The sequence below is a fragment of the Sycon ciliatum genome, chromosome 6 (assembly GCF_964019385.1).
Source record: "Sycon ciliatum chromosome 6, ocSycCili1.1, whole genome shotgun sequence".
Classification (NCBI taxonomy): Eukaryota; Metazoa; Porifera; class Calcarea; order Leucosolenida; family Sycettidae; genus Sycon; species Sycon ciliatum.
Genome location: NC_088648.1, coordinates 29,990,925 through 30,001,769, shown reverse-complemented (window position 1 = coordinate 30,001,769; position 10,845 = coordinate 29,990,925). Strand labels below are relative to the sequence as shown.

General features: G+C 49.8%; 1 protein-coding gene across 1 annotated transcript; it reads left to right on the top strand.

Moving 5' to 3' along the window:
• The first annotated feature begins 6,010 nt into the window (after window positions 1-6,010).
• LOC135820195 (uncharacterized) lies at window positions 6,011-10,069 on the top strand. Its single transcript, XM_065333507.1, has one exon. The coding sequence runs from the start codon at window positions 6,011-6,013 to the stop codon at window positions 10,067-10,069; it is 4,059 nt and encodes a 1,352-aa protein (XP_065189579.1).
• The last annotated feature ends 776 nt before the right edge of the window (window positions 10,070-10,845 follow it).

The window sequence follows — 10,845 nt, the reverse complement described above, 5'->3', positions numbered from 1 at the left end:
TTTGTGTATAACCAAGAAAACTTCCACGCTTGTACGGATTGAGTCCGTACAAAGCAGGCGCAGGCAAAAGATATCCCTCACTTTGCATTGGCCTGTTTTCTGATTACTTTGCCATTGCCAGCCACTGCCTATGTTACTGTGTTGCCCGTGGTGCACTAAACGGGTGGACTACAAAGAGGTAATAACTGCTATTTCTACCGCACGCAACATCCGCAATGTTGAAAAAAGTGAATACATAAAGATTATAGCCAGCCGCCCAAAGAGTAACAGAGCTTTCCAGGTAATGTGCAAAACAAACCATCCATCACTAACTTGACCAGACAGGAAAGATTGCTTGTGCAAAAGCGCTGCCCAAGCACACCACAGACACCCCAGGCGACACGGACTCTGTTAGACAGTAGCGAGAAGGGATCAGTATTGGTTTGTGCTAAAGACTTTTTGATGATTATTAACTTACGCGCTGCAGTTGCCATCAAGAACATTCAAATTGAGGACAAGATAGGAACAGATCCGTCATAGGAGATGAGAAGAGCAAGATGATCATACAGAAGTAAACAAACGGATGAATAGGTCACACCACAGACAAGCAGAAAATCAATATTCATTGGAAGATTATTTAACTAAAGTAAAAGTGCTGTCTTCTTGACCTCTGTGTCATCAGAGCCCCCTTTTCGCCTCTGTGTCACGTCCCAGAATAAGACAACTGCTGCCTGATAGTCCTGTGACAGCAGGATCTACATAGTGAGCAGCTCTGTGCTGAGCTGTCACGCCCTTTTAGTACAACGTGGTTTGGCCAGTGTCTTGTCCCACGTGCTTAGCATGTAGGTTGAGCGACACGCGCTTTCCCACGTAGGTGACATGCCTTCTTGGCATGACACGTCATGTGATCCAAGGCCGGAACCTGGTCAGGTAGGTTCTCGCGTTGTACGTTTCCTGGAGGTTCTTCACTTCCTGGAAATGTGACCCCAGGCTTTGTGCAAAACCACGTCACTACGACGTTCTACAGGTTTCCACGATGCCTCGGTGCTTCGTGCAAAGAGCCAAGACTAATATGACATTGTATATCAAGAGCTAGGTGCAAGGCAGGAGACGTGTGCAAGAACCAAAACCGTCACCGCGCAAGAGGTCAGAGTATCACGCAAGCAAGACCAAGAATGCAGCAGAACTTACCATAAGAAGCCGCTAAACTATGGCACGTTGGGTGAGCGGGCTCCCCAACGTGACCCTCATATACTCACATTGTACTCTAACGTGGGTGAGCGGGCTCCCCACGTCCCAATTTGGTCTTTCTCCTCTCGATGTCTTTCTTTCTCTTTCTTCTCGAATGATCACCGTACGTATATTCTGCATTTCTGCTGACTGGCTGCGCACATTCCGGTTTGACTTGTTCTGCTATTTCCTGGAATTACCTCGCAATGATCACGCCATATATCTCTGAAGCACCCTATAAAAGAAGCTCTCATTCTCTCTTTTACTTCAGTTTTTAGTCTAGTCTAGTCTACTCTGGTCTAGTCTAGCAGTCGAGACTCGGTCTCAGCTCTTTGTCTTCGTTTACTTTGAGCTCGGATTTGATACTACTCACAACGTAAAACTAACAGTCTTTGTCTGTTGATCGTGTGGGGTTGAACTTGGACCAAGCCAGCTATATTGGTTGGCCCCTGGGTTGTGTTGGGCTTGTCGTGAGGCCACACGTCTATATTCAGTCGCCGCTCGTAGTGATTTCGGGGTCCGGTCACTGTGAGCCAGGGACGCGACATTTGGTGCTGTGACCAGGATGGTCTAAGTTCTCCTCACTCCGTAACTGCAACGACGCGATGTCCACAGCAGTCTTTCGTGAACAACCTTGTCTCTGATGGCAGGTTCTTGGCGATAGACGTGGCAGAGCAACAGCAGTGTTGGACGCTCCAACTTGGTACGAAGAAAACTCCGAGTGCGTTTCTCTTTCGTATCCAGCACTGGCTTTCGTTCCGTATCTCGTGTTCCTGTAGCGCTGCAGTGCGAGTTCGTAGTGCACGACGAGCTTGCTTTGCTGCGGACTACATGGCGGACACCAAGGTGCGAAATTTATTGTCAGTTGCACGATCGATCGAGGAGTTGTTTGCATTCATGCAGTTCTCAAGTACGAGTGCAGTGCGCGTTTGTTCAGCTTCAGATTATGGAAGGGTTCGTGAACCCGTGTACCATGTGAGCCGTAAACAGGGCTTGGGTCCTCTTTACGGAGCGTTGTGAAAGTAGTCACTACGACTGGATCACGGAGTAGTGCAGTGTAGTTTTCAAGTTAGTTTCGACAAGAAAACGCCACTGTTCGGACATGATGTTTGTTGAGACCGCTTGAAGCTCTTGAAGCTTGACAAGTCGTCTCTTCAACGATGAGGCCTTACTGACATTCGAACTCAGTTTGTTCTCAGTCGCGAGTGCTGTTTGAAGACCCGGTTGTTTCATGGCTGAAACGATGGGAGGATGCAGACCACGTCGCTGGTTGTGGACGAATGCAATCTCGTTCTGTGTGTCGATGCACCAGACGAAGATTTGTGTGACGCCCAGCTTTGGTGCTGGCAGACGCAGTTTTATCTGCGAATGTTCTCGACGATCATGTCAGTCGCGAGGATGGGAGTTCTGACCTTGTTGTCGATCTTCATTCTCCAGACGTTCTGTTTGTGAAAAAAAAAAGTTGGTGGAGAGGATGGCCGAACAGTACATGACCTACTAGTAGTATGTGCTGCAGTGTGTACTCGTTACTCGCCGCGGTCCTTGTCCTTGATGGGAGTTGACCAGTTTCCTGCGGAAGGAACTGTGTCCTGTGAACGTGTGATGTTGATGGGTGCCTTTGCATCCTCAACAAATGACTGAACTGTGCACCGGTTCGGGTTGTGTACGGCTCAGAGGAGTCAGTTGGTCTCTGTGGATGAGGCGCCCGGATCGGTCAGCTGTAGCCAATTTCGGTTGGTGGTGATGAGCTTGCGTAGTGAGCAACGGAGAAGGGGACGGTGGTGACCATACAGGCCAGGATGGGATTCCTGGGGCCGAAGAAGTATGGTCTGCGCTTCATATAGGACGGGGTCCTAGAACTGAAGTGGAAAGGCTGTGGTGGGAGAGGATGATTTGGATCTGGATCCCTCGAGCACAGTGTTGGCTGATCAGGGGACGCCCTGTGTCGAGGAGCCTGGTAGGCGAGACTCATCTGGGGATGATGAGTTGTTGCGAGTGAGGTCCCAATTTGCTCGTTACCGGATGGATTTTACTACGAGCTCTTTACCGATCTGGTTTCACAACTGTGTAGCACCATCGGATTGAGTGAATGCTTTATGTGCCTGGCACCTGGCGAGGAATTGTATTTTCTCGTGAGCAGTCAGTGATATTGTTCAGTCGTATGAGCCCGATAGGAGTGATATGCTGTATTCGGCTGATGACATGGTGTTCGCACTAAAAACCTGTGGTGGATTGGACTTGCATCCTGCATCTCCAGTTGACTTACCTATTGTATCCGTCGCGGAGCCTGGTGGATGACACTGACAACGTCGCGGTATCTCACCGACTACCATATCGGTCGAGGATAGTCACGGGGACGTGATTCTTCAACGGCGGGGGAAATGTCACGTCCCAGAATAAGACAACTGCTGCCTGATAGTCCTGTGACAGCAGGATCTACATAGTGAGCAGCTCTGTGCTGAGCTGTCACGCCCTTTTAGTACAACGTGGTTTGGCCAGTGTCTTGTCCCACGTGCTTAGCATGTAGGTTGAGCGACACGCGCTTTCCCACGTAGGTGACATGCCTTCTTGGCATGACACGTCATGTGATCCAAGGCCGGAACCTGGTCAGGTAGGTTCTCGCGTTGTACGTTTCCTGGAGGTTCTTCACTTCCTGGAAATGTGACCCCAGGCTTTGTGCAAAACCACGTCACTACGACGTTCTACAGGTTTCCACGATGCCTCGGTGCTTCGTGCAAAGAGCCAAGACTAATATGACATTGTATATCAAGAGCTAGGTGCAAGGCAGGAGACGTGTGCAAGAACCAAAACCGTCACCGCGCAAGAGGTCAGAGTATCACGCAAGCAAGACCAAGAATGCAGCAGAACTTACCATAAGAAGCCGCTAAACTATGGCACGTTGGGTGAGCGGGCTCCCCAATGTGACCCTCATATACTCACATTGTACTCTAACGTGGGTGAGCGGGCTCCCCACGTCCCAATTTGGTCTTTCTCCTCTCGATGTCTTTCTTTCTCTTTCTTCTCGAATGATCACCGTACGTATATTCTGCATTTCTGCTGACTGGCTGCGCACATTCCGGTTTGACTTGTTCTGCTATTTCCTGGAATTACCTCGCAATGATCACGCCATATATCTCTGAAGCACCCTATAAAAGAAGCTCTCATTCTCTCTTTTACTTCAGTTTTTAGTCTAGTCTAGTCTACTCTGGTCTAGTCTAGCAGTCGAGACTCGGTCTCAGCTCTTTGTCTTCGTTTACTTTGAGCTCGGATTTGATACTACTCACAACGTAAAACTAACAGTCTTTGTCTGTTGATCGTGTGGGGTTGAACTTGGACCAAGCCAGCTATATTGGTTGGCCCCTGGGTTGTGTTGGGCTTGTCGTGAGGCCACACGTCTATATTCAGTCGCCGCTCGTAGTGATTTCGGGGTCCGGTCACTGTGAGCCAGGGACGCGACATCTGCATGCGCCGCTGCGCATCGATTGTGCATGGCCTTTGGTCTACAATTATGTATTGTCGTTCTTGCAACGCATTCTTTCATAACTCTCCTTCTTTACAACTTCAAGAACTGTTGTTCTGTATGTGAGAGTTGGGGAGCAGCGGAAGAGCACTATCATCAGGAGTGATTGATAGGATTTCGAATAGAACTTGACGACAAAAGTTGCGCTTTCTAGCAGCCGTAATAGTGTTAGAAAGTATGTGCCTTTGTGTATAACCAAGAAAACTTCCACGCTTGTACGGATTGAGTCCGTACAAAGCAGGCGCAGGCAAAAGATATCCCTCACTTTGCATTGGCCTGTTTTCTGATTACTTTGCCATTGCCAGCCACTGCCTATGTTACTGTGTTGCCCGTGGTGCACTAAACGGGTGGACTACAAAGAGGTAATAACTGCTATTTCTACCGCACGCAACATCCGCAATGTTGAACAAAGTGAATACATAAAGATTATAGCCAGCCGCCCAAAGAGTAACAGAGCTTTCCAGGTAATGTGCAAAACAAACCATCCATCACTAACTTGACCAGACAGGAAAGATTGCTTGTGCAAAAGCGCTGCCCAAGCACACCACAGACACCCCAGCCGACACGGACTCTATTAGACAGTAGCGAGAAGGGATCACCATTGATTTTGTGCTAAAGACTTTTTGATGATTATTAACTTACAGACTGCAGTTGCCATCAAGAACAGCCGAATTGAGGATGTTATAAAATGGTCACTGATCTTGAGCATTGTGATTACATTTCACTTCTCTCTGTCATTCATGTCTTCCTACTCTATGACTGTGACTTTGTCTCTCCAGTCTTGATAATGTATTTTTTCGTACTCTTGATATTTTTATGTCAGATTAATTATTTCTGTCACTACGTAATCTATGACGTCGGTGACAATCACAGTTCAGTTTTTTGTTCTTCTGATGCACGAACGCGCGCATCGACAGCAGTGAAGTCAGCGAGGTCTTGGTCTGGCTTGTTGTTGTTCTTGAATCTTGAGTCTTCCGACAGTTCTGATTATTTCCTTGTCTCAACCTAGTACCTTTATACATTCTTAATACCGTGATAGTAGATTATTTTATTTCCTGTAGTTGCTGTGGCCTGATGTTGTGTGGAGCCTGTGCACGTGAAGAATAATTCTACTACAGCGACTTGGTGCCGAAACCCGGGAGTTTGATTCGGAGAATGTCGATAAAGTTAGATTCGTTCCTGAGGGCCTTCAAGGGCACGCCAGGAGAGAGCTTCCCTGAATTTTGGGAAAAGTTCAGAGTACTATGCACTGTTCAAGGATGGACCTCGGACACGGATAAGATGAAACATGTTCCGCTGTTCTTGTCCGGCGATGCCTTCCTAGTATACGATGGGATGGAGGATTCCAGTAAACAGAAGCCAGCTGACGTGAAAGCGAAATTCGAAGAAGCGTTCTGTGTTTCGAAATCAGAAGCCTACAGACTGTTCGTGCAGCGTAGGTTACGGACGGATGAATCTGCAGACGCATTTGCGGCAGACTTGCAACGCCTGGCCAAGATTGCAGGGAACAGTGGTGGCAGAGATGACCCCATGGTAGTCGAACAGTTCATTGCGGGTCTGCCTAGTGACTTTCCAAAACAAGTGCGATTGTCTTTTGCCGGTGAGGAAATTAAGATGGCCGCACTTTTGAGCAAGGTGCGAGCACTACGCCAATCTGATCTGCCCCAAGCTCCAAGCATTGCAGCAGCAGCGGCGGCTCCTGGCAGCAGTACCACCAAATCCAGTGTGATGTGCCATCACTGTCAGGAAGTGGGCCACATTCGTAGATTCTGCCCTAAGCGGCAGACGAGAGATGGATCCAGAAGGAGCAATGTGATTTGCTCGTTTTGCGAGCGCCCTGGCCACACTAGAGCAGACTGTCGCGATCGAACGGAGTGGGAGGCCTCCAAGAAAGGCAAGGCAGCTGCTGTCAAGGACGGTGGAAAGCGGAGGAACCATTTGCTCTGCACAATGAACCAAACCACCAGCGGGTCCCTGGTCCGGATGTTTCTCGATATTCATCCGTCTGACGCAGCGCCGTGGGAACGTATCGTATCTGTCGTCGATACTGGATCCACCCATACACTAATCGATTTGGCATGTGCCCGCCGACTTCAGCTGCCAATCGTACCCGACAAGAGTGACAGTCTTGTGGCACTGGATGGCCAGCCCTTGAAGATTCACGGGCGCACCTCGCTACAACTGCAGCGCCTGGACGATGCTGTTATGCTACCTGCCATTGGGGCCACAGTCCATGTGGTTGACAGCTTGGAGGCCATTCAGGCAGAGTTCCTGATTGGAGCAGACGTCATCGCCGCCTCGTCTGGTCTCCAGCTTCGCTATGATGACGACAATGTGCTGAGCGGTATTGTGTTCGGTCCCGGCAAGCCGCCACGTGGCGTGACCGCTGCAGCAGATCTTCCACATCCGTCGCCGTATGTCAGTGTATCCCGTGATGGCCAAGATACCATACTAACCCTACCTGATGGCGAGGCGCGATGGCTGGCTGATAAGAAGTACTGGCAAGTGAAGTGGACATGGAAGGACGGCTTACCTCCAAATGGCCCGGTTGGTCATGGCATTGGAGAATATTCCCGTAACAAGCTCTCCGCAGACCAGGAACAATTGTTCCAGGATGCCATCAAGCAATGGATTAATGATGACTGGCTTGTGCCGCACGATCCGAAGATACATGGTGAACCAGCTGCAGTACTGCCTCTGTTGGCACAAGTCCAAGAGCACAAGACCTCCACCCCCGTACGACCGTGCCTTGACTATCGTCTACTCAATGATCGACTCAAGTCACAACCAGGACAAGAGGCTCCAGTATGTGCTGATACGCTCCGGAAATGGAGGCGTGATGGCAAGCCTGAGGACTTCTGCCTCCTCGACATCAAGAAAGCCTACCTACAAGTACGCGTTGTTCCCGAGCTACAGCGCTACCAGACCGTGGTGTGGCAGGGCCGTGCCTATGCGATGACGAGAATGGGATTCGGCCTCAACATCGCCCCTAAGATTATGACAGCCATTGTCCAGTGGGTGACCCGATCGTTTCCAGCCGTCGATAGCTACATCGACGATATCCGAAGCCCGAATGCCTGCTCCGATGCCGTAGCAGCCAAGTTGTTGGAGTATGGACTGCCGACAAAGCCTGCCGAGCCGTTGGTTGCTACAAGAGTATTGGGCTTGCAACTACACCAAGATGACGACGGAAGTACGTACTGGTCTCGTCGACCTGGGTTGGACGTATCCCTTCCTGAGAACCTGACACGGCGCACCTTGGCAAGCTGGTGTGGCAAGCTGACCGGGCACGTACCCTTGTGCGGGTGGTTACGGCCGTATTGCAGTTATTTGAAGAGGATGGTTGAGCCGCACGCGTCGTGGGACCAGCCACTATCCGACACGCTCGTTCAGTGCTGCAAGGAGCTGGCTTCCAGGCTTAGCGCTAATGGTGATCCTGCGCATGGCGTCTGGCATGTCCCTAACCCTGTCGAGTGCACGCTGTATGTCGATGCCTCTGACGTGAGCTATGGTGCTGTGCTAATGGTGGATGGCAAGAAGATCGAAGATAGATCGTGGCTGCGGCAGCATGACGATAAACGCCATATCAACGTCGCCGAACTAGACGCAGCGATCAAGGGCTTGAACCTGGCTATCAATTGGCAGTTCAAGCAAGTGCGTCTCGTAACAGACTCGAAGACTGTTGCTGCCTGGATCGACACCATCGCCAACAACGTACGCAGAGTCAGGACGAGTGGCCTCTACGATGTACTCGTACAGCGACGTTTGCAGATCATTGCAGACCTGATGGTCACCACTGAAACCAGAGTGGAGGTAGACTGGATCCCGTCCGAGCAGAATCCTGCCGACGCACTAACACGTGTCCCGGCTACCTGGGTCAAGCTTTACCGAGCATCGAAGAATCCACCTAGCAATGGTGTCACAGCAGCTGCAACGCCTCGAGCAAGTGTTATCGGTCCCGTGACGCTAGAGAGTATCAAGGCATCACAGCTGAAAGATGACGTAGTCCAAGCAGTGATACATGGTATACAGCATGATCTGCCTGTCGATGAGTCCTACGCAAGAGTTCGCTCTCAGCTGGTGGTGGAAGATGGCGTCCTGTATCGCAGCCTCAAGCTGCCACTAGATGGCGTTAAACAAGTCCCTGTTATCCCAGCTGCTCTCGTACGGAAAGTGTTGTATGTAACGCATACCAACTCAGGACATGCGTCATGGTCGACTATGTATGAGATGATCCGCAGTCGATGTTATTTCCCGAAGATCGCTGCTGCTTGTGAAGCGTATGTTGCGAATTGCGGGCAGTGTGTAGCAGCTAACCCAAGCAGAGCACCCGCTATTGCAGCTACTCGCCCTGATATTCCTTGCCGCCCATGGTCTGAAGTTGTCATCGATACCCTGGAGTTGGGTTCGGATGGCACGAATGATTACCACTGTGTACTGATGTGTGTGGATGCATTCACGAAGTGGATTGAAGTGGTACCCCTTCGTCGTCATGATGCTGCTTCAGTCGCCAGTGCATTTGTGCAGGTCTGCCAGATGTGGGGTGCCCCTGATGTTGTGCGATGTGACAATGGAACAGAGTTCGCGAATGCAGTCGTCGAGTCACTCTTTCAGTCACTTGGAGTCCGAGTACGCACAGGTGCTGTGAGACACCCACAATCCCAAGGCGCAGCGGAGAGGGCAAACCGCACCCTGATTAGATTGATCCGGAAGGTCCTTGAATACTCATCCGACTGGAAGTCTGATCTCCGTACCCTGCTCTTCTACTATCGTAACAGACCCCACTCGGCAACCCATCTATCGCCAATGGAAGCCATGGTCGGATGGCAGCCAGCAAGGTTCATTGTTGAGTCACCCATTGCCAACGGCACGATGTCTGCAAGTGCATGGGTAGACAAGCTTGCACAGAGATCCGCGGCTATCCGCGATCTGATTGAAGAAGAGTTATCGAGCGGCGATAGTCCTGATGTTAACGTACTATGCCTGTATAGTCCTGGCGATGCAGTGATGTTGCGACGTCCTGAACGACGGCAGAAGCGTTCTGCACCATACGAGCGTGGCTGGCGTGTTCGTGACATCGTCAGTGCATCCACTGTCGTCATTCGTCATCAAACCTCTGGAGCTGAGAAGACTGTGAACGTCGATCTCCTCAAGCGAGATTCCAATGGCTCCGAAGATGGTGCTTGTTTGGATGCCAATGTCGAGCAGCATGACAACGATCCTGAGACTGATATGGCTATGAGCGTCGACTTCGACCCACCAACTGCCACTGATGATGAGCCCGCTCGCAACCTCCGAAGCAGAGCTGACCTGCAACGCCCTGCTCGCTACAATGACTAGCCATTGTCAGTGAACATGTTATCAGGGGGACAGGTGTTATAAAATGGTCACTGATCTTGAGCATTGTGATTACATTTCACTTCTCTCTGTCATTCATGTCTTCCTACTCTATGACTGTGACTTTGTCTCTCCAGTCTTGATAATGTATTTTTTCGTACTCTTGATATTTTTATGTCAGATTAATTATTTCTGTCACTACGTAATCTATGACGTCGGTGACAATCACAGTTCAGTTTTTTGTTCTTCTGATGCACGAACGCGCGCATCGACAGCAGTGAAGTCAGCGAGGTCTTGGTCTGGCTTGTTGTTGTTCTTGAATCTTGAGTCTTCCGACAGTTCTGATTATTTCCTTGTCTCAACCTAGTACCTTTATACATTCTTAATACCGTGATAGTAGATTATTTTATTTCCTGTAGTTGCTGTGGCCTGATGTTGTGTGGAGCCTGTGCACGTGAAGAATAATTCTACTACAAGGACAAGATAGGAACAGATCCGTCATAGAAGATGGGAAGAGCGAGATTATCATACAGAAGTAAACAAACGGTTGAAAAGGTGACACCACGGACAAGCAGAAAATCAATATTCATTGAAAAGATGATTTAACTAAAGTAAAAGTGCTGTCTTCTTGACCACTGTGTCATCAGAGCCCCCTTTTCGCCTCTGCATGCGCCGCTGCGCATCGATTGTGCATGGCCTTTGGTCTACATGTATTGTCGTCCTTGGAACGCATTCTTTCATAACTCTCCTTCTTTACAACTTCACTGAGAACTGTTGTT

What these genes read in the sequence shown, in the direction of transcription:
- LOC135820195 (XM_065333507.1), top strand. Translation starts at nt 6,011, where the DNA reads ATGAAACATGTTCCGCTGTTCTTGTCCGGCGATGCCTTCCTAGTATAC.